The sequence below is a fragment of the Berghia stephanieae genome, chromosome 8 (assembly GCF_034508935.2).
Source record: "Berghia stephanieae isolate SIO BIC M18660-M18661 chromosome 8, UCSD_Bste_1.3, whole genome shotgun sequence".
In the NCBI taxonomy this organism is placed as follows: domain Eukaryota; kingdom Metazoa; phylum Mollusca; class Gastropoda; order Nudibranchia; family Aeolidiidae; genus Berghia; species Berghia stephanieae.
In genome coordinates this window covers 15,550,514-15,578,467 of record NC_088367.1, presented here as the reverse complement: position 1 = coordinate 15,578,467, position 27,954 = coordinate 15,550,514, and the positions used below count along the sequence as shown (strand labels likewise).

General features: G+C 34.6%; 1 protein-coding gene across 2 annotated transcripts; it reads left to right on the top strand.

Annotated features, from left to right (window-relative positions):
* Window positions 1-2,059: 2,059 nt before the first annotated feature.
* LOC144978240 (uncharacterized) lies at window positions 2,060-27,954 on the top strand. Of its 2 annotated transcripts, none has more exons than XM_078924061.1 (9): window positions 2,060-2,166; window positions 9,079-12,386; window positions 13,751-13,904; window positions 16,775-16,917; window positions 18,236-18,475; window positions 21,320-21,795; window positions 22,144-22,260; window positions 23,178-23,404; window positions 25,946-27,954. In XM_078924061.1, the coding sequence occupies exons 2-9, from the start codon at window positions 9,167-9,169 to the stop codon at window positions 26,193-26,195; spliced, it is 4,827 nt and encodes a 1,608-aa protein (XP_078780187.1). In that variant the 5' UTR covers window positions 2,060-2,166; window positions 9,079-9,166; the 3' UTR covers window positions 26,196-27,954. The 2 variants fall into 2 exon arrangements, with proteins under 2 accessions (XP_078780187.1, XP_078780188.1); XM_078924062.1 differs by having other exon boundaries at window positions 2,095-2,238.

Sequence of the window (27,954 nt, the reverse complement as noted above, 5' to 3'; positions counted from 1 at the left end):
AAGCACAAAACCAGTGAAATATAATATACATATAGTGTAGATGTGGAAATCACCACAAGAACTTATTTCTGGGTGAGGTTCTTGACCTCCATTAGTGGACAAGAAGGTCACTTACCCCATATCTGTTTTTCCAACTTGTTATCTGTTTTCGTTTTGGAATGGGATTGCTTGGTTTTGTCCTGGCCCTTGCTTGAGTCCTTAGCTTTGAGGGAAACAGTCAAATAATTAGTATTTGTTTTGGGGGATGAATTTTTTTCCTTGTAAATCATCTTTCTGTTGTATATAGATACTAATGTTTTCTGTTTTGGATATATTCTGTTAACATTTGAGTGTATTCCTATCAGTGATGTGCTCTGCTTGTGTCTGGATGAAACTTTCAGGTGATCTCAAAGTACCGTGTAACCTGATAGTGTGTTCTTGGAATCTACACCTATTTGAACAAGTCTTCTTTGTCTTACTTTTTCTCGGATATCTTTACTTGTAATTCTAGATTTTTTTCTCCTCACTATCTCGTTTTATTCCTTTGTACTGGCGCTGATATGACCCAAATGTGTCGCAAGCGCCGTAAAACCCTTAAAAACAAACTAGCAAAGAACATATTTGTATAATGTTTAGTAGGTCTGAACGAAACGTCCCGAACTTCAGAGAAATAAATGTCACGTGTAAATTTTTAAAGAAAAAAAACAAATGTCAGGTTGAAGAAAACAACGCCATCTACACACTTGTTGGTGAGAATCGCCGATTTCACGCCTTTACAGCCGACTCAACGGTATCGACATCTTTCCAAAAAAAAAAAAAAACAAAACAAAAAAAACGTGAGCATTAATATAGCGCAATATCCACTAAAATGGTTCAATTAAATGTACTTTACAAATACCTGAGTGACGTCAAAATCATACTATCTATAGATAGTATGAAGTTGACGTCATTCAAGTCTTTGTTATTGTTTTTGCCATCCGCGTCTATGAGTAATTCTCCCTAAACTGTATTAACCAGACTATAAACGTTCATGGTTACACCAAGTTTTGTGTGTTGGTCCGTTACACTTCCGGATGGCAATGTTGTGAGCTTCTTAGCCAAGCGCATACTATCTATACCTCATAATATAAGCGGTGATGGGAAGCACTATTTTATCTGCTTGTCTCTATTGGGGCCTATTAGGTTGTGATGAAGCAGGCAGGCTAGTGGAACCGGCGCGTCGTTGAAGAGGCCATACGCATAAATGTAACTATTGCCAAAAACATGATGCTTTAAAAAAATGAGCTTTCATATAGCGCAATATCCACTAAATGTGCTCAAAGCGCTTTACAGGGGGTCCCTGGTCAACAGCGACATTTAACATGTAGGACGGGATATAACGCCTTTTAGGCGATATTACAATTTTGCGGACAAAGACAATGCTATTAACTTATTTTACACCTGAGCACGATGAGAGAATGTGAGTAAAGAGCCTTTTCCAAGGACTCAATTTGCGCCGAGCGCGAGGCACGAACCCTGGACCGTCCGATCCGAAAGCGAGTGTCATACCACTAGACCACATAGCCGCACTTGGTGATGTCCTTCATAATTTATTGAGGATGATGAGCATAATTCCGCAACATTCCCTTCAGTACGAAAAAAAAACCGTATTTTATTTCTGATTATTTTAGTGTTAAATTACCTATTCTTGTGAATTATTCACCTGTCTGCCCAAGTCTCACCCTCGATTTGAGAGGGTAGATCACATTCATAGTGACCTTTACTAACTCAGTTCACGATGATCACATAATTTATAGATAGAATGCGCTTGGCCAAGGAGTTCACAACATTGCCATCCGGAAGTATAAAGGACCAACACACAAACTCTGTGTAACCATGAACGTTTATAGTCAGGTTAATACAGTTTAGTGAGAACAACTCACAAACGCGGATGGCAAAAACAATAACAAAGGCCTGAGTGACGTCATCTGCATACTATCTATACTCAGAGAGAGAGAGAGAGAGAGAGAGAGAGAGAGAGAGAGAGAGAGAGAGAGAGAGAGAGAGAGAGAGAGAGAGAGAGAGAGCTCGGTAATGGGTTAGAGTGGTCTTTCCTTGTTTTAGGTTTTAGTTTTGTTTCTTGGAAATGGTTGAGCTCCTACTGTCTGTCTGGAATGGGCGTCAAGACGAATTGTCAACTGCGTGGAGGTGTTTCTATTTTACTCTCTTGTTGAGTATTTAATTGTCATGTTGGAATGTGTTCCCCACTTCAACGTTAAAGTACAGTCTTAATTAGGAATCTTTTTAAAAAATGACTCGAAGGATATTTCGATTCCGAATTGGTCCGTCAGAAGTTACTGCACACGTTCCCCTCATCCGATGGGCTCTTATTTGCATGCCTGATGATAACCGAGCTTGATTTATTATTGTTGTAATGGACAATAGTTGCATTTGTCTGAAAGTAATTCAATTACAACAATGAGCCCATAACGATTTGGGTTATCAGACCTGCAAATAAGTGCAAACTGCCTTCACTCGATGTTTACTTGTCTGCAGATCTGATACTGATACTGATAGCCTAACTTGTTGTGGGCTCATCATTGTCATTGTTGTAACGGATTTACTCTCAAACCAAGGCAAAATATTGCCCCTCACAACAGTGTTAGCTAAATCAAGTCCATAATTGCGAATATCATAGACCACTCAAATATTTGATAGGGCTATTCGGAGTCAAATTCCAATGCGCATGTGCAATCAACAGGTTATTTGGACTCGGTCTGAATATTCTCCCATGGCAGTATATATTAAAATATTTTAAATATTGATAAATACATAGAATTGATGCAAATCAAAATTGTAAGATTGAGCTTTATATAGAGCAATAACCACTAAATGTGCTCAAAGCGCTTTTCAAGGGGTCCCTGGTCAACAGCAACCTTTAACATGTAGGATGGGACATGCCGCCTGTTAGGCGATATTACAATTTTTCGGACAAAGACAACGCTGTTAACGGCCAGGTACTCATTTTACACCTGAGTACGGTGAGAGAATGTGAGTAAAGAGCCTTTTCCAAGGACTCAACTATGCACCAAGCACGAGGCTCGACCCCAGGACCTTCCGATCTGAAAGCGAGTGTCATATCATCAGACCACATAGCCACAAAAATAACAATAATGGTATAGTAACTATCAACAGGTAGTCTAAACCCACTTTATTTGATGAGCATGAGAAAGACAAAAGCATAGATCAATTGGAAGTCCAGTTAGAAATTAAAAAGAAAAGAGCTGGAACTCGTCAAAAGTAACAAAAGTCAGTTAAAATACTGTGGTCTAAAAGAAAGGCTTTGTTAACAACAATGCGATGTCCAAACAAAATCAGGACATTTTAAAATTAACATATTTTGATAGTGTTAGACAGGCAACATTCCTTCTACAGTCCGAAGCAGGGGCTATTAAATTGAGCTTTTATATAGCACAATATCCATTAAACGTGCTCAAAGCGCTGAACAAGAGGTCCCTGGCCAATAGCAACACTTAATATGTAGGACGGGACAATGACGCCTGTCAGGCTATATTATAATTTTTTTCGGACCGAGACAATGATGTTATTGGGCAGGTACTCATTTTACACCTGAGCACAGTGAGAGAATGTGAGTAAAGAGCCTTTTCCAAGGACTCAACTTTGCACCGAGTGAGGCTTGAACCCAGGACCTTCCGATCGTAAAGCGAGTGTCTTACTACAAGACCACATAGCCGCACATGAGGGTTATAAGCTGAGTCAATCTGATATGAGCAAAACAGAATTTCTTTTGAAATCTTCTTCTGTCTCTTTATCAGTTCCACCCTCTGCACACTGGCTAGTTTTGGCTAGGGAGACTCAAAATTTTTGCTTCCCAGGGTAAAACTAAAACGATATTTTCGATTATGGAACTGTCTATTTATGTAGAAGAGGCGAGTTATTTTCTTCTGTTTATTTATTACTGGTTTGGTTTTGTTGCTGTTCTTGTTTTGTTTTCTGTTTTTTTGCTTTTTTAGACAACTGTAAAAAATAAACTAAATTAATTTTTTTTAAATAAATAAATTTTAATAAAGAATACCCCCCAAAAAACAATAGTTAAGCCATAAATTAGCAATGACTATCCCGCACAAATCTTTGGGCCTCTTTTTCGCTCACAAATTGCCCAAATTCGCGACAAAATATGGGACGAAGCCGTTTCGTACATGCTATATAAAAAAATTAATTACGACGCTGTTTATAATTGAATATGACTGAAAGTTGACACACAGTTAGAAAAGAGGTCATTTTAGATTATGTCAAGCGACAAAACTCGTACGATTACCAGAAGACCGTTAAAAATAGATTTTTACTCTTTGGAGTACAATATTTCTAAAACTACAAAGAGGAGAGATTTTGTCGCTCATACGGTTATATATGCACATTTCTTCTATTTATATTTCAAATTTCATTCGATTATGATAAGTACTTTTCCCGTATTCTCACAAAACATCAACCCAATTTGCATTTCAATGAGTGAAAATATGGAGACCACTGCGTGGCATTTTCCCCTCTGAGCAGTATTTCAGTGCTAGGTCAACCTGACCCCATTAGTGGGGTCAGCCCATGGGTGGAACAGGTAGCGGTCAGGGGAATCTGTGATGCCACTGATGGTAATTAATTGTTGCAATATTTCATGGTATTGCTCAGTTGCTAACACAAATATGAAAATTGTTCCCTCACCACAAGCAAAGCAAAGGTTTCTTTCATCATATGCCATGGTTGATAATAATGTATCCTCTTAAGACTGCTCATAAGAGAGGTGTCAATTTAGTGGTTTTTGAGCTATCAATGAAATTAATTTGTTGTAATTTGCATATCAATAATTTAATTCCCAGCGGCAGAAAATGATTGAAACAAGCATCATTATAAAGTAAAATTGATGATCTTGACACATGCCAAGTTTTGTTGTCCGGGCAGTAAAACCTTAAAAGATATGAATTTTTTATTGTAAATTTCATATTTGGCATGACTTGGTGAGATCATCATTTTCTCTCCCATAGTACTCCATGCCATGAATTATGTCCAAATATCAGTTTAGGAATAAAATATAAACCATTAGACGAAAATAATACTAATATTATTTTTTAAGCATTTAACTGATTTAAATATTATGAGTTTTGGGCACATTTGAAAGCCAACTTTTTAATGGCTTGATAACTTTTTTCTATACTTAAATCCCTTACGATTCAAGTCAAATTTGTTTTTTTTTTATGACTGTTAGGCATTATAGTTTGAAGATGTATACGGTACTGCTTTTGTGTGGTTGTCTCAGGAAATGCCGACTTTATAGTGTCATATAGGTGTCAATGTTTAGGGTATTCTTGCATGTTGAATAAGTAATATAATGTAAGGTCAAGTTCTCCTTTTGTGCACAAGTGAATGTGTTAACTTTTTATAGACTGAAGCGTCCAGATATATATGGCAATGATTTCCCAAAAATTAAATGATCTGCTGTGGTATGCCTGTGGTGTTGTACTGATTTGACTCTGATTGTTATTCAGTTGTTTTATCTCTAAATTTGACTGACTGGAGTTCAATGGTATATCAGATGACTTTAAAAGACAATGACTAAATGTGTATTCTTGAAGGAAAGGAGATGATTCTATATAACCTGTATCGACAGTGTGTTCGTTTTGAATGTAGTTGGTCAATAAGGAGAAAAAGGTTACTATTACTACTTGGAATAAACTATATGCCCTCATAATTTTGTATCCTCTTTTATCCACATACTATGTCCGTCTGTTGGAGCAAATCATTTAATTTAACAGTACCAGTGGTTAGTGTCAGTTGTAATTGATGATTGTTACTGCAATATTTGTAGCATGTCCAGTAACCTTGTTGGGTGATTGATTTTTTTCTTGTATAGAAGTCATACTTTATAGGCAGATTGATAGTACATTGAGATATTGAAATCATACACAATATTGGTATTTAGGCTTTACTGGACAATAAAATATTATCTTTATGAGTTATTTTACCACATAAAGACATAAATCATATCAGTTTACTGTTATGATCAACACAACTGTTTGAGAGGAACGGAATTGGTAAAAACAATATACAGAACTTACTAAACCATGAATAAATCAAGAAAATCAACTGCCAATATGATAATATATGTACTTTTGATATTTATTAAAATTCTTGAGATACTGCCGCTGAGTTTTGAATAACAAATTTTTTATTTAAGTGCACCATAATTTACAAGCACTTAAAATTAGATCAACAATTTGTGATATTCAAAGAAAACTATTAACCACAAGAATGTCAAATGTTCACTGATGTTTAGAAAGACAACTGATTTTTCAAATGAAAATAATGAAGTGAAAGAGTCTGTTATTGTTTTCCCGCTATACCGACATATTATAAGACCATAAATATCCATAATTGCCCCCATTGGACACGGCACTGCCTGATACCAGTTGAACTCCAATGACCTCGTGCAGGTAGCGAGCAGGAAGGGTTATTGGTCCCTTGGGAGTTCCAACTGAAATAGCGCTGATTCCACGCAGTGAGACGGCCATTTTGCTCCACCATCGCGCGACACGAAAATGACGTGAGCGAGGCAAGGCTGCCAGATGGCCAGACTTTAACCTGACCAAAATCGACTTCAAAAGTGGCTAAATAGAAAATCATATGGCTTTCAATATTAAGACTGGCCCACTTAAAATGAACTAAATTATAACAAACAGAAAATTGAATAGACTAGGATAAATGTCACTGAGACAAACATAGATGAATAAAATGCAAAAAAAGAAACAAAATTATATATTTGGCCACACACGTGGCCATCTGGCAACCTTGTTCGCGATGACGGATGACACAAATCCTCGCGCGCTTTTTAAAAATTAAGGTATTATTTCATTGTTATGTCATAGGGATAGTAGATTAACACATTCTCTCTCTCTCCCTCTCTCTCTCTCTCTCTCTCTCTCTCTCTCTCTCTCTCTCTCTCTCTCTCTCTCTCTCTCTCTCTCTCTCTCTCTCTAACTCTAACATAAGCCATGGTCTCACGGGACTGATTGATAATAATTCAGCAGGCATTTTTCGTGTCATTTGTATGGGTTGTAGACACAAGATTACACTTCGGAAAAGTTCCAAATGATCAATATTATGTATATTTTAAAACAAATTTATAGTTGACCCTAGCCATACAGCTCTAAAACTATACAAGTAAGAACTCTTCTGATGTCTTCATCATATTTTCTGATAATTTTGCCATAAAATTGCCAAGTTTTAATATCTAATTCCACGTATTCAGCGAGATACAGGCACAAACCAGAATAAAACGCAGAAAAAGCGTCCCATATTTTCCGTATTTTTTTCTCTTTGTGAGTCATCCAAATAAATGACATCTTTGAAACTGTATAACTTTGTTATATATTAATGGATTTTCAAAATTCAAAAAGATTTTTACTCAGTGGAGATAGGGCTTTGATTTATGAGTAGTATTTCCTACAAAAATAGAAAATAAAAATTTTCATAGTCATTGCTACATAAATATATAGAAGAAACAAACTCGCCTCTTAAACAGAAAGGAAGAGTTTCTTAAACGAAAATATAGTTTTACCAAAATCTTGGTCTCCCTAGCCAAAGTAGTCCACCAAGATTTTGGTCTCCCTAGACACTTCCTATATATTTATTGAATGAAAAATTGTCGTGATTTGGAATTGTAAAATAATGAATGGAACACCGATTTAGTTGAGATATTTGGCAATCCACAACTACAGCATGGTCGCCCTTATGAAATATTTCTACGACGAGCATAAAAGTGTATCCTGAGGAGAAAAACATTGTAAATATGATCATGTTTTGACTTTTATACATTCTGATCACATGACATATGAAAAGTTCTAGCCAGCATTAAGAATAAAAAGTACCGATTTTTTTTGTTTAGAACCACACTGCTCTCCGTTGCTGGGCGACGTGACATCAGACTATTGAATCCAATTACCACCACCACCCAGTCTGCTCCTCTTCATCACTACTTATATCATTATTCACATCATTTAAATCTTTTAAAATGTCACAATTAACATTGCTTTCATCAGGACATCATTACTATCATAAAAAGAACATTCTTCATCATTCATTTCAATGTTATCATCATCAAGCTGGTGACAAAATAAGTCAGAAAGTTGAACGCCATTTTAACCAAGAAAAATTTCAGTATGTTTGAACTATTGTAAATTTGCGATTGTGGAGATTTCCGAGATGAAATTTATACTCAATGAAAGGGAATTCATCCAGGAATTTAATGCATAAACCAGCACTGCTCTTCGGTTTATTTTACGTCTGTTACACAAAGTAAAATGAGAGGTAGTAATAGTGGGGGATGACGGGAACTTCAAAGATGGATTGATAATAGGCAGTGATCTGTGATTCAAGAGGCAAAGGGCTAAACATTTTTAGCTCTGTGAGGGAAAATTTTCATTCAAGTAATACGCATCTTATAAGTTGTAATGAAAACAATGCTTTGGTAGCCATAGCAAATTGAGGTGCTCAGGGCAACGTGGAATGGCACAAATCAGTATTGCCCAGTTAGGAAGTGAAAGACATATCAATATTATTGAACCATTTCCTACTGTAAGCCGAACAAAATGACCATTTAGCTAAGATAATTATTACTTTGAAATAACAGTTGATGATTACTGCTGTATCTCCAGCAATCATGGCCTGGATATATTTACAAAAATAGTCCTTCAGAGCCATTAGTCCTATGGAGCCAGAGTTTATCCCAGTTTCTATTGTGTGAAATGGACAATAGCAACTGCTTGCTTCTAAATGCACACAGTCTACTGCTTAATACTTTCCTTCAGAGCTAACAAACCCAGTTACCCACTCAAATCTTATTGGACAATGAAAAAATCTCAACTGCATCTTGATCCCTATGCAAGAACATAGTTATGATCAGATGATATTGTTATGCTATTTTTTAAAAATGCATTTTTATGATGAGATTGCATTGGCGAAAGGGTTGGAGGTGGGGTAATGATCAGTAAGCTTTGATTTTGATTTTCATTCAAATTTCATTCGTATTTTTTGTTTCTTTCTTTCAAACAGAATTTGAATCTAATAAAAGTCTCTGAAGACAAGCTTAAAGCTCTCTGGATTTATTTTTAACAGGCGTTATTTATATTTATATCACCAAATGTCAGGCAATCCATTTTGTCATGTTTGCAAGAAATATTTTAATTCGATTGAACAACTTACAGTTCATGAGAAAGGAAATCTACACTTGAGCAAACTGAAAACACTGGAAGAAAACTCAACGACAGCTGCGAAGGCTCAGACTGATATGTCTAGCGTTGGGTCCTCCCATTTTAATCCTGATTTTGTTACAGATGCTAAAAAAATTTCAGTTCAACAAACATTATATAGTCCCCATGCAATAAATCAGGGAACAAATGATTTCCTTTCTCATGGTTCTCTCAACGATATCTCAAGAGCTGATACTACTAAGGGTGAGTCACCAGCAAAAAGTCAATTTGTAGACGGTCTTGGACAAGATTATGTTTTTGATGAGGCAACTAAAAGAGGGAAGTGTTATATTTGTGATGTTGATCTTACATCCAAGCCGCTAGCTCATCAGCATCTTTTTGGTAAAGGTCATGAGAAAAAAAAGAGGCAATTGCTGCAAAGTCCAATATCTCGAACTGCTGAAGTTCAAACCGCAGTTGCTGGTAATACAGAGTTACCCCAATACCTGGGAAGAAACTCCCCAAGCCCTAAGAGTAATGTTGGAAATGTCCAAGGTTCTTATTCCAATATCCTCATGTGCAAATTATGCAATGCTCCATTTTCCAGTGAATTCAATATGATGCAACATTTTGCTGGAACAAGACACAAGAAGGAATTACAAAAATTGGAAAGATCTCAAAATGTATCAGTGTCAGCAAGAGAAGATGTCTATGACAATGACCTTGAGCACACAAAGAAGATGGAGATTTTTCAATCAGGAGTTTGCTCCGCAAATGATAACATTTCAAGATCAAAAAATGGCCTTGGAACAACATCAGACCAAAGGGATGTACAAGGGAAGTCAGGGTTAGATTTTTATTCCACTGGAAAAGACCAGATTATTTCTCAAGCCTCTGTTAAAACCATTAATAATGAAACTGATACACAACAATTTCATCGATCTTTGAGCTACAATCTGAGTGAATATAATGATAAAGTTACTCAGTTTAAAGAAAAACAAATGATTTTACCAGTTCCAAACCCTCAACAGCCAACATCACCGACCATGACAAGTATTTTTGACAACAATCAGCAACCATCTGTGCTAATCGATTCGAGTAGACCAGAACCTTGCTCTATTGGATTGAATCAAGCTGCCCAAGTCAATAATCAAGTAACACAAGCTTCACCAAATTACAATAAAACAATTTCTCATTTGAACACAGCCTTACCTGTGACAAGCACACCTATTTGTACAGATGAAAATACAACGGTTAAGACTAGTTTTACCAATATTCCTTCTTCTAACAGTTCTCCTCTCATTATAAATGGAGGAGAGAGAGAATATGAATTTGATGGTACGAAAGGCTCATGTAAAGCATGCAATGTTGAGTTGACTTCATTGAAACAGGCACAGCAGCATCTCAACGGTCAGCAACATCGTAAAAAGTCTGAAAGATGGGGAGGATTGCCATTGCCACATTGCCTGGAGAATTCAATATCATCCAACCACAATAAAATAGAAAAAGGGACCAGTTTTGGGAGTAAAGATAAAAATACAGATCAGTCAAGTGGACTTGATCATTCTCAGGAATATTACCATTTTGATGGCAATAAAGGATATTGCAGGGCTTGTACAACAGAACTCACTTCTGTCTTACAAGCCAGTCAACACATTCAGGGAAAACCACATAGACGCAATGTTCTAAGAAAAATGACAGCTGAAAAGGGCATACATTATCCATTGCATTGTGAAATTTGTCAAAAATCTTTTACAGGCCAAGAATCTGCGTTGGAGCATTTTATCTCAGATAACCACCGGCGTAATGAGGCCCTCTTCAAGGGTGATTCTCAAGTTTTAGAGGTCTTTGAGGGTGGGAAGAAACTGCGTAACAAGGGAGTAATATGGTATTTTTGTGACATATGTAGAAAAGTGCTGAATACATTAGAGCAATTGAATATTCATCGTAGATCACACAGTTTATCTGAGATTGAAAGTCCAAGGGGCAGTCCTAGACACATTTTTGCATCTGGCAATGTCACAGAAAATTCTGGAGTCTTTGAAGGAGAAGAATTGCAACAATATGGAAAACACTTTCCTCATTCAAGACAGAACTCCCACAGCAGTTATTTAGATTCTCCAGTTTCATCAGAACAAATTAAAGAACTTCTGACTTATGGAAAAAACCCTGTTGTAAATGCCAAATTTTCGTCTCCAAGAGCTGATGTTTTTGACCCTATCTGTCTGACACAAGAACAGGTCATTGCTGAAACTGGAGCCTTTGTACCAGGATTTGTCGAAGGTAATCGGTTAATTAAAGGAAGGGGTGACTTCTCAGACCAAACATCCAGTAATTACAACCAATCAGAAATTAATACTCAGAGCAATTTTCTCACCAGAGCAGGGGATTTTATTCGTTTTTCATCCCCTAGTTATCAGATATCACCGGATGACAATATTAATTCATCAGGATTTAGATCCTCCATAGAACAACACAACAAGAATAGTGGAATTGGTCTTCACACAACCAAAGAAAATGTGGATCATGGTTGTTCTGTTAAAACATCAAGAGAAATCAAGGAGAAAAGAAATTCTACAGATGAGCTTCCAAGAGCAGATGGCGAGGAATCGTCAGAAAGTGGTGAATATAATAATCAAGAAAATAATTCAATATTTGGCAACATTACAGTTGGAGGGAAGTCACCAACAGTCAGAAGTGGGGCCAAAGACCGTGGATTTAAAAATGTTGTGAACCTTGATCAAGCTGAAAAAGAGGAGAGCTCTGATGATGAAGATGAAAATGATCATGGCAACACTTTTATGAATATTCAAGGGGAAGAAAGGCAACCAATGACCAAGACTCCTGAGCAACCTTCAAATTTGCATCCTAGTCCTGAAGTTAGGTTAGGCTCCAGAAACAAATACTATTGCGAGCTATGTAAGAAACAGATGAATGCTAAAAAAAGTTTTAAAGAGCATCTGGAAGGAAAACTGCATCAGTGGAATTTGTCCAGTTGCAAAGTTCCTGTCCAGTTACGAAACCCAATTGAGAAGTCATGCATTGTACGGAGAGAAGATTTCCAAATGGCCCAAAGGGCCTTTGATATTACCAAGAATTTCCCCAGACGTTACCAAGTCAATCTTATGGAGAAAGCCATGACTTCAGACTGTGTTGTTTACCTACCTACAGGTCAGTAAAAGTCTGTCATTCTTATCATCATTTTCGATGATTTAAATCCTTTTACAGCATTCATTTTTTTAGCAAAAAATGAAAGAAAATCATAAAACTCACTTTCATTTTTAATCCCATGGGAAAAATTATTTATAGATTCTATTTTAAGAAAATTCAGTTGTCAGTCTCGGTGCAGCTCTGTAAACTGAGCAATAAGGGTTTCTTTTCTTACCCAAAGAATAAAGGAGCTAACAAAAACCGAACTTAGACACAGGTCCTCTGGATGGTTAAAAAAAAACCAGAAAAAAAACAAACAAATTTGTATCCTGTCACATTCCTCAGCTCTTTCCAATTCTTTTTTCTTTCCCAGGTTTCTTTTTGATTCTTAAAATAACTTTTCTCTTCACTTTCAGTTTATTAAACATTTATATTTCTTTTACATTTACCTTTCAGATCTCACACAGGGCGTCTTTTCTGATTATTTAACTGATTAATTAGAATTTTTAATGCGGTTTATTCCTCTGATTGTTCATAGTGCATAAGGTTTCAAGAACCATGTTATCTATTTTCATTCAGACAAATTTTGATCTCAGCATAAAGACTTAAGATGAGATGAATATTTGGGCATATTTCTTATATGTTTAGTCTATTTGCCTGAGAAGATCACACAATGCCATAAAGCAAGAGATTGTTTTGCTTCTGTTGCGCTGAAACACTGAAATAGTAACATATCATTGTTATTAAAGGTAATCACAGACTAACCTAAAGTGAAAATATTAAGATTGCTTTATTAATGTCATGCTAATCACTCTTTTTTATTTTCAATATCGCACCATGGAAAAAGTAAACTAGAAGTAGGGATATTTTGGTTAAACTGAATTTAGCATTTTAGGATGATTGAAAGTTTTCATGATAACAAAAAAAAAAAAAGAAGAAAAAAGAAAGACAAATTGTTTCCAATCGGTTTTAATTTCATGTGTTCCTATTAAAAACCAGCAGTATAAAAAACAAAATAAACAAAAAAAACCCACCCCAAAACAACAACAAAGTACACCCATCTATGCAGAATTGTAAGATGCTGTTGCTTAAAATTGCCATGAAGAAATAAAGATAATCCAACAAACAAATACAGATGTCTTCAGGAACCACGTCCATGGCATCCAAGTCAGCAAATCAATGGCCAATAACCTTTTTGAAATAAAAACAAAATAGTGCCAGAGACAGCCTTAAACTGGGATACACTAGGTAATTCAGCAGTGATAAACCACCCTGCCATTTTGCCCCTCTTTGTCCCTTAAATAAAAGTCTGCTTTCTACTTTTACAAAGTTTTTACGTAGTGCAAAAGACTTAGATATTTGCCTATAATTTTATCTATATTCAGGTACAGGCAAAACCATGGTTTCTGTTTTGACAATTGGTTTGATGTTGGAAAAAAACCCTAAGAGACCAGTGATTTTCTTGGTGGACAAAGTTTTGCTCGTCATTCAACAGGCAAGATATATCAAGACAGAGTTTGAGGGCAAGAAATTTAAAAGGTAAAAGCGGGTTTGCTTTGGTTCCAGAAATCAATCAAACCTTAAAAGGGTTAAAGATGAATAATTTTAATCTGTAGCCCGTAGAGTGTTATTATTTCAGGATGAACTGGATGCTGGGGAAAAAAAATCTAAAACCAAACAGAAATAGGGTTTAATTTATACTCAATTTTTTAAAGTAATTAATTAACCCTATTCCTGTACTGTGTTTGACAAACCCAATTCCTGCACTGTGGGGTACAAATGTACCCCAGACGCATAAGAGAAATATATGAATACTGTATGTATTCCTTTTTTCAGCACAAATGCATTTTATAGTATATGGCATTTATTTCAATATTTATTCAATTTCTGTACTTTGGGGTACACATGTTTTTCATGTGGAGTGTATGTACCTCTTGTCTCTAATTCATATTTGTGGTGTGCAATTACAGTTCAATTTGCTGCACAGTACTTAAATTGTTCTCCCAGCAGGCCATATGAAATATACTTTTCATTTCATACAGTACACTTGTCTTTGCTACAAAAATAGTCAAGTTCCCAAGTTGGTTTGTTTCATATCTAAAAGAACTTATTAAAACCCCTGGTTTTGTCAATCTCTCATCATAATATTTGTATGAAACATTATGCTCTGCTGTTTGGTGCAAAATACTGTGCATTGATCGAGCTCATTTTCTGCTAGTTGTTTGAGGTAGATATAAAAAAGATTAAAAATAATTCAATTTAATTTACCTAGATTCCACTAGCCAATTGGTTCACTCTGTTGAATTTTTTCTTGTGTGAAATTGACAGTTCCAATGGTTAGCTATCCTCAGGATAGGACACGGCCAATTGATGAGTATATGTCACAAAATATATAAATCTAACAATTCCTAGATCCATCTCCTACTCTGGAGGCCGTTCTGAAATCACTTACAAGCTCCATCACTGTGCATAGTACTATCGGCACTTTGTGGCTTGCTGCTGTGATTTGCAACAAGGAAAACCTCTCTTGTGTATTGTCAACATTCAGCAAGGTCTTGGCCTCAGTCTGTTGCAAAAATGTGTCTTTCTATTTTTAACTTCAATTCAGAGACCCAATATATATAACATAGAGATTATTATCCCCTCTCCCACAAAGGAGTATTTTCGACTCCTTTTATTTTTAATTCAGGCCTCCATGACCTCATACTGCCTCAATCCACATTTAGTTGAAAGCGTGGAAGAATAGTCGCTAGAATTTCCATTTTTCGATCATTGGGTTAGCATTCAAAATGAATTTTTAGTCAGCCACATCCCATCACAGCCAAGTGGAGAAGGAAAAGGATGACTTGTTGTAATTAACTTGTGATTAGTAATGGGCATAATGCTTTCTGTGGTCTTCCATCATTTAGCAAATCAGATGTCTGAGTTTGCTGTCCTGGAGAGGAATAAGGAGGACATCAAGATATTTTTGATATTCTAATTGTTCTGTGCAAATGATGGATGAATAAAGTAATCTTGTCCTCCTGCAATGCTTTAAATTTGCTTTTTGCTAATAAGATGTCAGTCCCACATGACCTGCAGCAACTAAGCTTTAGAGTTGCTGGATAAAAGTTTATCCTAAAGCCACTTTCAGCTAGATTCCGATGCCATGAGACACATTTGGTTCACTATCAAGATTATTCCAATCTGCATTTTGTGTGAAAAGACTTCATAGTAAGCACACCATAGTCATAGTCTCAGGGAGGTGCTCTATGGCTGCATATGATAATGCATGTGTTGGTTCTGACCTTAATAGCGAATAGAATTGAATTCAAAGCAATGGATCAGCCCCAACCTACTTATCTGAATTACTCTATGGTTATAGACAACCAAGAATATTGAGATCCTCTCAGTTATTTGTACCAAAATCAAATACAAAATGGTGGGAGAGTGTCCTGGTCCACAAATTTGGAACGCTCTTCTGAGGGAAAATTAAAGACTATATATTTTAGGGATCAATCTTTATAGGTTTAATGTTTTCATTATAAATGGGACTTTCTGAGTGTTTGTGTGTATGTGTGTGTGTGTGTGTGTGTGTGTGTATGTGTATGTATGCGTTTGTACATATGTGAGTTGTTTTTTTGTTTGTTTTTGTTATAAAGGGCTTAGAGGATATGTATGGATTAAGCGCTATATTAGTGCTTTTATTTTTATTATTATTATTATTATTATTATTATTATTATTATTATTATTATTATTATTATTATTATTATTATTAAGAACGAATGTCGAGCAGGCTACAAAAATTTGACGGTTGATTTGGGGGGGGAGGGTGATAAGGATGATTCCATATCAGTTTGTTCTGCAAAAGGAATATGTAATGTTATTTACATATGATAACTAAAGAGACGATTTTATGATGACCATGATAGTTTTTTTTTAATAGTACTAGTAGTAGTAGATGTAGTCACATCTGTATGGTAATGGTTGCAGTAGCAGTGGAATGAATGCTGTTGCGATGATGATGATGAGGGTGGTGATATTTGTTTGTTGTGCTGGTATTGGATGGTGTGATTTAATAACAATGATGCATATTAGCAGTTTTAATAGAATTGTGATGATTTGTGTGGTTGTGATGAAAAATACGATGATGATGGTGGTTTAATGGTGGTGATCATGATGATGATGATACTGATAAGAATATTGGTGATGATGATGATGGTGTTGCCCAGAAATATAATGAGTATTGTGTGACATACCCTTGAAAGACACAGAGGTACCGGGTCTTGCCTTATTCAGTTTATATGTTTGGAATGTTCCTTAGTTCAAAGAAATCAAATTCTCATTCTTTATATTTGCTTTTGAAGTTTTTTGTAAGACAGTTTTGGAATATATATAGAATGTGAGTTTCAATCTTTATTTTTGACAGAAATTCTCTTCAGAGAAGTGCTAATGATGACGACAATGTTGAGATTGTAGAAAGAGAGTTGACTCTGGCCTTTGTCTGTGGTGGATTATTATGTACCAACAATCTACCTATCTGGCAACATGATATAATTGTGACCACTGTGGGTAAGTGTACATTTTTTTTGTGGTTGTTTTTGTTTTAAACTGTGGGTAAGTTGTCTTTTTCTGCAAATAAACTGATGGAGCATTATCATCGATGTAGCATAATAAAACAAAGCGTAGACTATTGCATTACACAATTCCTCCCCACCTCCCCTCTTTTGACTTAATTAATTGCGCACCTTTTATAAATATCTATTGCTCTATTTTAATTCATGCTTCCTCACAAAGTAGCACACTATTTCCTGGGCATCAACATTTTTGTTTATTCATCTTAACAACGCCATTACCACATTATCTCATTCGTCTGTAGTGTTTCATTCATCCTGTTTTTGTTGATAAAGGGGAAATCCGACATGTCCATTTTGTCTATTTTCGTATATGAATTGAAGTTTACATTCAATTTCACATTGCTATTTATTTCTTCAAGCTTTTAGCAGCATCATTTACATTATGAAAACAGACGCCATCTTTTTTAGCATTTGGGTTGTGTGTCAACCTTTTGGCAGTGAGTATGACAATGTTGGTGGGAGTACTTGCATAGTACTTGCATTGAATCGATACCAGTTAGTGGATCCTCTCATTATTTTGAATATAATCAATTTCGAAGAATTTATATATAAATATTGGCAAAGAATTCTACAATAAGTGAGCGAAATATATAAGATATTAAATTCAGAAAATATCTCTCCGTGTCCAAATATAAAGCCCCATGGAGTATTCTTATGAGGTTGAAAAATATGTCCAGGTTAATATTATTGTCAAGCTGTTAAGACAATAGAAATTCAGTTCAAATCTTGAACACTTGAATCATAGATTTTGAGTTGGCCGACTTATCATCACATTAATTGTGAATTTTAGAATTATTTTTAAAAAATATGTATTGATATACTATTCTTTTTCTGTTACAATACAATTAGCACAAAGTTCAATGAAACATGAAGAAATAATGTATTTTTGTTTGTATCTATGTGCTTGCATATGTGTATGTGTGTGTGTGTGTGTTGGTCGTCATTATTATTATTATTATAGATATTATTATCATCGATAGTTATCCTCATCATCATCATCATCATCATCATCATCACCATTATTATTATTATTATTATTATTATTATTATTATTATTATTATTATTATTATATTGTTGTTGTTTTTGTTGTTGTTGGTGGTGGTGGTGGTGGTGGCGGCGGCGGCGGCGGCATATTATTATTAATTAATTAATTTATTTATTTATTTATTTTTGTTGTTATTATTATTATAATTAGAAATGTAATCATTTATTTTTTTTCATCATTCCATGTCTTCTTCATTATGTCGTCCAGATTACTGCATCAACATGTTAAACAGTGGGTCCATTCTATGGGAAGACTTTAGCCTAGCTGTCCTTGATGAGGTGCATCACTGTGTTAAGAAGCATCCTTATCGCCGGCTGATTCAAGAATATCACCTTAGAATTGAAGACCCTCAGCGCCCTAAGATTCTTGGATTGACTGCATCTCCAGCAGGGAAAAGCACTGAAGAAGCCACATACTTGATGCTAAAAGCTCTACTGCAAGAACTTGGTAATAAATTCTGATGGTGCTGATATTTACAATTAATAATAACGATGATGATGATGATAAAATTAATTAATAATTGTGATAATAATAATAGTAATAATAATAATAATAATAATAATAATAATAATAATAATAATAATAATAATAATAATAATAATAATAATATGATAATAATAATAATAGTAATAATGGTAATAATAATGATGGATGATAATAATTATAATAATGATGGATGATAATAATTATAATAATAATAATGATAATAATAATAATAATAATAATAATAATAATAATAATAATAATAATAATAATAATAATAATGATAATAGAAAAGGGAATGGATTGAGACAAAAAGAAACTGTAAAACTGCCAAATTTTGATGTATGATGCCATGGTTACTTTTGTTCAGGAACCCAGTTTGTATTGAGCAGCTATCAACATTGTTTGTAATCAGATTTAGTAATCACTGAAAGAGTTGGCAAAGTATCTGGTCAAATGTCTTAAATATTTCACTCACTCGTCATAGAATTTTTCAGAACGTTAAGAGCGTAAAGTGGTTTATATAAATTTAACTAAATCAAATTATTCAACATAATAAGAGAGACTAGAACCTTGTATTGATTCAGTGCAAATACTCCCACCTCATTGTTTTACTCTTTTTTTGGGAGATAGACACACGATCAACATGCTAAAATTGTGGCATCTGTTTTTGATGGGATTTGACGAAACAAATTTGATTTTTCTATAAAGTCACTGCAATATTTCAACAAGCTCAATATACACACCACACAAACTATCTCCATATCAATTTAAACATCATGCAAAATTTGGTGACGATTGGTTTTGCGGATTCAGAGCCTTATAAAAAATCTGATTTGTCACTTATCTATTATATAGTTTACATCTAGTTACATAAATTAGAAACCTCTAGTGAATGTTATGTTACAATTATTAGTAAATTTGACTTTTGACATTTTCAATGGTCATAGACTGTCATTTATATATTGGGCTTCAGATTGAATTGCTATATTCAAGAATAGGGTGAACTTGATATGGCTATTTGAGTTGAATGTTCTTGGACGATAGTGACGTAATAAGACTTATGTGAGACTTTGGCGAGATTTGGGTGAGAGGACAAATGGTGAAGGACAGAAGCTGTGTGGTTGTCAATAAAATGACAGAAGATTTAATTTGACGAGTGTCTTTCTTATCTTTGTTGTATCTCTATACACTTGAGACTTAATGAATGAATATGTCTTCGCTGTCTTTATGGACGCTTGTCGTGAATGTGTGTATTACTTCAAGTATGTCAGTCTGTTTCTAATATCCAGTTAGTAATTTGTTTCCATAAATCTCTGTCCAGTGCAAGTGTTCTTAGCTTTTGAATGTCATAATGTGTGTTAAGGTGCTGAGGCAATTGGATGTTTTCTTGTAAAATAAATAAAAAAATAAATAAAATTCCCTTTATTCATCCATAGGGGAAATTTGTCTCTAGGGTCTATTCCAAGGGAAGACTGGAATAACCCAGGTGTCAGCCGCCATTCAGCGGTGCAAATTGTGCTAGGACGAGGGGACTTGCTCAAGTGCAGCTATGGGTGATTGAACTTGGTGCCTTTTGGGTATGAAGCAAAGACCGTACTGCTGAGCCACGGTTCCCCCTGTTGTGTTGTTGAAATCAGTTCTTCGGTTGTTTCTAAATCTATTTGGTATTTTTTGAGATCTTGATTCAATAATGTTGGAAGTGAAGTTGGTATACACCCTCTGTATTTGGTTCCTTGCTTGAAGCAATCATCCATCAAGTTTCGTGCTGGAATATTTTCATCTCGTCAGAGCACGTGTCAGAAACAGTTCCCATCTTTGTTTCTTTATTCGTGTACTGACTGGTTGCACTCTGCATCTGTCATATACATCCTCATTACTGATTTTGTCTGGCCACTGTACCCCTATAACTCGTCTCAATTGTCTGCAATGAAGGGAGTCCAGGATGTCCAAATTCTTTTCTTTAAGACCCCACATTCCACAGTTGTACATAAGGATTGGCAGCACTAGTGTTTCGTAAAAGCGTATTCTTTTATTTTCATTAATGATGTTCACCCTGTTCCAAACGTTGTGTAGTTCTCTGAATGCAGTTTGAGCTAGTATTTTTCTACATTTGATGTCTACATTCTCATGAATCAAGTTTCCGAGTTTTCTTACACTTTTCCATTCCGTTTGTTTCTTGTTAAGTTCTTAGTTTTCTGAAAAAAATCAGAAGTTGATTATGCTGCAATAAAATTTTACAGTCTTCTGCTCATAAGGAAACCCTTGATCTGCTTGCTTATGATAATCGTGGGGACTCCCCTACAAACTATCCATCTTTGCTCTTAGAAACTTTTGGCTACCGCCTTCCAGCACAATTTTTATGGTTTTTCTTGTAAATGTCACATAAATGGAAGGTATTACATATAAATTCCAAAACAATAAACATCATATTTTAAAATTCATAACAAATTTGTTAACTACAGATATTTTTGAAAAGAATGAACAATGAAAAACATGATTTTTGCACATTTAGCATGAATCAAGGACAGGTATCTTAATCATAATCAGATAATCACTTCTAAAACAATAATACATTGAGAGTAGATTCATAACTGTTGTGCTCCATAGTAAAAAAAAAAAAAAAGTTATCGCTTACTTTATCGTGTGAGAATATATTACAAGTATTGATATCAATCTCCAGCACAAACATTTCATAGCAAGTATATCATTCTTGTATTTTGAGACTCTTTTTTTTTCATCTAGTCTTTAATACTAGAGTTTCATAATGCTTTAAATTTAAAAAAAAAATTTTTGCCATTGTTTCAGGAGGTGCCAAAATTGCTTTTGTCGGAGAAGATTATTTACCAGAACTGAAATCATACCAGTCCAATCCTTACCTTCACCCTATCTGTGTGCCATTGACTGACAAGGAACAGCACTTCCAAGCACAGTGTATCAAATACTTCTTGCAATGTTACATCAAACTAGCTCCACTCTCCTCCACTCTTAAAAGTTGCAAGGATGCTCCTTGTTCCTACTTTTATGATGTTCTTAAGCACCCCATGGAGGAAACTTTACAGAGGTTGACAGATTCTCTTTTGAAGGATGCTGCTCCATTGTCGGAAATCTTGCCTTTTATCTTACAAGCTCAATGTGTTAGAGATGCAGAAGAGATTGAGAGAAATTCATACGAGAGTTTACGCAGTCATACCTTTAAAGTTTTACTTCACATCGCTGACATCCCAACTGGCTTGGATTTTGATGAGCTTAAAGCTGATTTCAAAGAGAGCGAAACCAATCATGTAAGTGATAACTTACCATTTCACATTTGTGAAAGAAAGTTCAAATTCCATTATGTATATTTTGCAAGTCCCACTCTAGTGTTTAGATTTTTTTGATTTTTTTTGAATGTCATAAATAAATTCTCAATTTTTAAGCACCAAGGCCAACATCTTGATGCACATAGCAAGAGAATGTAAGCATCACTTTGCAATACTTAAGTTCACAGATGAGAATGTATTCCATTAATCAGTTCTTTTGTTTGCCGTTGTTTGTAAAAAAAAAGTTAAGAAAACAGGAAAAGGTTAACCAAGCTTTAGCTTCAAAATGGGTAGCATTTACTTCAAAACTATTTCACTTTTATTTTCCAGATATTGAATGACATGAAAATTCTAGGCCTCCCTTGTGAGACTTTCTACAAACAGATTTTGACATTTGAACAGGAAGAGGGTGATGGTGAGACAGCCATGATAGGAAAACTGATTCAGGTATTTGTTTGATCTAAATAATATAATAAAAATTTGAAGAAAAGTCTGATGAAGCTCTGAATTGTACCAGTCAACCGGCAGTAGATATTATAAATAAAAGAATTCTGTCACAGAAAGATGGTTCTGATTAAGCGATTCTCCACTTTCTGGCTTCAACTTCTTTTATTTTAAGATCCTTTTGTTTTCTTTTAAGATTGTAAGGTTTAATAAAATGAAACACTAATATTGTGTGCTGAAAGAAAATTGGCCCGATATTTTGTTTTAAAGTGAAAGAAAGTGAAAATATGAATTTGGAAAATTATGGGATAGCCCACTTGTCCATTTCTATCTATAGCTATTTCTTTGGCAGTTGTTTGCTTCTGACACAGTAACTGATATTCGTTATCCTCCATAATTCAATTCTTTACCCTATATTTAATCTCCTTGTGTGCTGTGGTGAAATTTTTAACAAATGTCTTTTTTTTTTTTTTTTAAAAGTCTCAGTTGATAATTGATGACGGACATATGGAATGAATATCATCAACCTTTATTTTTAATCGTTCATAATAATTTTTGTGATTTGCTAATTACCTCAGTTCTTTGGACAAAATCATGAGTTTTGAAATAGTGGTGCCTGTTAATTTTTGATTTGAATCAAGTATGAGATACTTTATAAGCTTTTGTAAGTATGGTCAATAATATTTAGACCGTGACCATCTGTAAGATCAAGAAATAAAGGTTGTTTTGTGAGTGTGTGTGTGAAGGTGGGGGGGGGGGGGGGGGGGGGCGTCGTGATTAATTTGGTTTTTCTTTTTGTTGGGGGGGGGGGGGGGGGGAAGGGGAATTTTTTTTTTTAATTGTTTCTTTTTATGTTATTTTTGTTTTGTTTTGTTTTATTTCTTTTTGGTATATATTTTTCTTTATCTCTATTTTGATAGATCCTCCAAGATCCCTCTTACATTAATTTGAGCAAAAAGGATTCCATGGCTCTTGTGTTAGTCCGACAGAGAAAGAACGCCAAGTCTCTTTCTAAAAGTCTTAAACGCAAAGCATTTGTCCAGAATAACTCTATACGAGTAGCCTGTCTAGTGGGCCATGGGAAGGGGACGCAAGATGGTGGCATGGCTGTCAAGGACCAGAAGAAAGTTCTAGACAACCAGAGAAAGTGAGACTAGTTTTATATATGATGTTTTAGTTTATTGTCGTGTTTTTGCCAATGAGAAATAATGTAGTCTCTTTCAAATTTGAAAACTGCTTATAAATGATATCAAACTTCAACTGATTGTTTGGTGTTTCAGATCCTGTTCTTCATCCTTCATTTCCCTCCGACGGCATTTAAATAGAAATCCTACGTCTTTGTCTAATATGTTGCAATAATGAAAAAGTTAAGGCAATATATTTCCCTCTTCAGCCGTTTGGATTGCATTATGACGACACTGAAAAGTGTTATTGTTTTGTTTTTTTTTTTGGGGGGGGGGGGGGGGGAGAGATTTCATTTGAAATGCCACATTATTTTTTATGCTTTTAAAATGTTACTTTAACACCACAAATGCATTTGATAAAAATAGGCATCAAAATTATGAATTACTAAAGAATTTTCGATTTGCTATTTGCGGTAGAATTGTCACTACACCCCTTATTATGAATCAAGGGCACATAAATCCTGTTCCACAATAACCCACAACACATTATACAATTTTAATCAAGGCAGTATACCTCATCAAAATTAAATCAACCATTGCATTATTACAAGTGTTCTCATTAATCATTTATGGCTCACTTAAACTGACAAGATTTATTAAAGGAAACAGGTAGTGATAGGCCCAATGCCATTGTTAATATTACTTGGAAAGAAACTATTCTTATAACGGTTGCAGACGCTAGAAAATCATTCCAATTAACTGGCATGATTATTGATATTATTACCAGTGTTGTTGTTGTTTTGTTGTTGATGTTGCTTTTTATATTACAATAATTGCATAAATGATATAGGGGGGAAGGGATGAAAAGGAAAGGAAAACAAAAATATTATTTGTTGGTTATTTTTTAACAAATTCACTCACTTATCCTTTGAGTCATTTGGCCTCTATTTGAGATAAGGGTGTAGTAACAATTCCATTCCCACCATCAGTGATTGGTGCTGAAGTGGTTCAAATTTTATTTAACGAATCTTCAACAGATTGTTGTGGTTAAAAATATCAAATTATCTGATCATCCCCTGAAATTTGGTGTGCCACAGGGATAAGTATTGGGTCTAGTTATTTTTACAGTGTACATGAAATCCCTTGGATCAATTATTTCTGATTTTAATCAAAATTACCAATTTTATGCAGACGATAATCAAATTTCTAAGTCAGTAACCCACGACCATTTACATCTTTTAATTGAACGTTTCCAATCTTGCTTTGTTAAATTGAAAACTTGGATGGAACTGATCAGACTAAAACTTAATGATAGTAAAACTGAAATAATATTTATCGCTAGGCCAGCAATTTTTTAAAATGTAGGGTGTGAATCAATCGTTTTAGGAAATAGTGTAATTGAAACTGCTTAGGTTGTTTGAATTTTGGGTCTATTTATTGATTCAATTTTTGTCTTTTGCCAGCCAAGTAAATCATATCGTAAGGTTAATGTACATGGAAATGAGAAGAATACATAGTGTGAGACATCTCATTACAAGAGACATCTCGGTCTTGTTAGTTAATTCTTTAATTCTGTCAAAGCTAGATAATTGCAATTCTCTCCTCTCTTCTATAAATGAAGACAAAATAAAATCCATTCAGGTAGCCCACAACGATGCTGTCAGGCTTATTTATAGAAAGAGAAGAAATCATTCTGCATTGGGTTTGCTAAGTGAACACTGGCTGCCCGTTAAGAAACTAATAAAATATAAGATCTGTACTATTGTTTTTAAATCACTGCACTTTGATAGTCCTGGATGCATTAATGACATGCTTAAATTCTACGTCTCAGCCAGAAATCTGAGATCAAAGTCTGAAAATCACATTCTTGTGAAGCCAAAAATGACTCCCACAATAGGCAAGCATGCGTTTCAATATTCGTCACCACTTCCAAGATATATCAGACACAGTCATGATGCAGAATTCTTTTAAAAACATCTTAAAACATTTATTTTCAATATGGAACACTGCCGAAGTTTCATACTACATGTTTAAGTGTTTGTATGTTTGAGTGAAAGTTGTCACGTTACTGTTAAGCGCTTTGAGCTTGTTGAGATACAGGGTAAGGCACTGTATAAAAGCCATATATTATTATTATTGTTTGGGGTTTTTTTTGTATTTATTTTTTGTGTTTTGCCTGAGTTATGTTGTATTGTTTCAACAAATGTGAGTCATTTTTAATTTTTGAAAATTTTCTTTAAATCTTGAGAACAATCAATGAAGCCAACTCCATCCCTCTCTCTTGTATAAGCAAATACAGAACATTTTCCTCCTATCCGTGTATCATAACATATTTAAGAGCAACCTCCTGAGAGTAATTATATTCACTAACTTGTTTGATTCCTTCATAAAACTTCTAATCCAATTATTCTTTTTATAAGAGTTTCCTACAAAAATCACTTGAATGTCATAATCTTCATGGTTGAAAAGTGACATTAATGGAAGGAAAAGATTATCTGAATGATATTTGGCTTGTCATCGTTGAAATTACTTTATTTATTTTTCTTTACTTTATATATATTTAGATACAACATCTTAGTTGCCACCTCCATAGCAGAAGAGGGTGTCGACATCAACACAGTAGAACTGGTGGTCAGCATGAATCCGCCCAGCAATGTGACAGCTCTTATTCAGATGAGAGGCCGGGCCAGGAAGAAAGGAAGTTATTTTGTTATTTTGTGTAGCAGCCAAGAGGAGATGAGGAAATTGGAAGAGCTACAACAACACGAGAAAAACATGATGGAGGCTGCCAAAAGGTGTCTCAATGACCAGTAGAGGTCTGTCTGGTCTCTAAAATAGGCTTATATCCAATTATCTACAATAATGTTCTTTGGCATTAAAACATTTAGATCAATCTTCAGACCTAATTTTGACCTGGGTTTGGAATTATTACTTCATTGACGATGTGACTAATTTTCTTTCAAATCATGTGTTCCATTACCTTTATTGGGCTATCACAGATTTCATTGGGTTATACAGATTTTTTAATGGTCAACTTTGACCAAATTCAAATTTAAAAGAATTATTTAAGATTTAAGAATTTGTAAATTGCTTTGAGCACGTTTAGTGAGTATTGCGCCAAATACAAGCTCAAGTTTTTGGGGGGTTTTTTTAAAGATTAAAATAACTGAAAATATAGCTATTTTACTTAGAAATGAGTATATGTTTAAATTGAACTTCACGTCACCAATTATCATGTATTCTGAAGTGACAATTCTTATAAATAAGGATGAAAATCGTGCATATAGGTTTTTATATAGATTTCTTTTCTTTAAATTCAGATTTAAAGTACATGCACAGAATTTTTCTTAGTTTTCTGCGGCAGCTGCGCAGAAACAGTGTTTCATTTAAGCTCTAGTTGCATTGTTGATACTGCTCCATTGAAAAAAAAAACAATTCTAAAATTCTTCAGAGGCATTTGTTTTGAAAAGTTTCCAATTTATTTGTTAATTTGGTTGTCACTTTCCAACATTTGCTGCCATACAAGAGACCTGAATTGACATTACTCTTGAAAAAGTTTCGTTTCAGTTTGGTTTTGGTCTGCACTTTTTAGATCTCCAAATTCCCCTCAGCATTGGAAATGATTGATTTGCCTTGCATATTCAGTGTTTTACACCTTCCTCTAGTTTCTATCATTTGTTATTTTTTATCCTGAAGTCTTCAATTCTCTCAGTTCCTATGTTGAGTTCTCTTGAACCTGTTACATTTGTTTCCATAATTTTCGTTTTCTGTAAGAATATTTTCAGTCCAGTCTTGGGTGCGAAGTCACATAGTGTGTTTACTTTGTCTATTACGTCTGCGTAATCCAAGCTTTCTTCTTGGCTGTTGTCCTTTCATGATTTAATCTCAGGCTAAGATAAACAGTAGCGATGAGAGCTTACATCCTTGCTTGACTCCTGTCCTTGTAGGGAAACTTTCAGTCAAGATATTGTCCTCACATACCACCTGGCAGATGTGCAGTAAAAGTGCTTCATTTAAACTCTAGTTGCATTGCTGATACTGCTCCATTGAAAAAAAAACACAAAAAAAAAAAAAAAACCAGTGGTAAACCTTGATGTTTGGTGAGACTGAAATCTAACCCAGCCTATGGAGGGTTAACACATCAACACCATGTAAATTATATGCTGTCATTTCCCTTCCACCCTTACCATCACTTTCACAACCACCAAAATGTTTTCCTTTTTTATTTATTATAATTATTAAGAATTTATAACGAGTCATAACACATAATTTTTTGTCACTATTTTTAATCTATTGGGTGATGTTATTTCTAATTATTTTTATTTATTTATTTTTCAAATATTGGTCATGTGCTTACCGATGCCTTGTGTTTGCATTTGACATTATGATATGACAATTTGTAGTAAAATGTAAATAAAATCGTCAAAATGGATGATCAGTTTAGAGATTCATTGCAGTGATAAACTAACAAACAAAAATGAATATAACAGTTTTTTAAAAAAGAACAAAATACCAAACACGGAACGTTTCGGGCTCAAAGCCCTTCTTCAGCCAATAACAAAAAAACAATAAA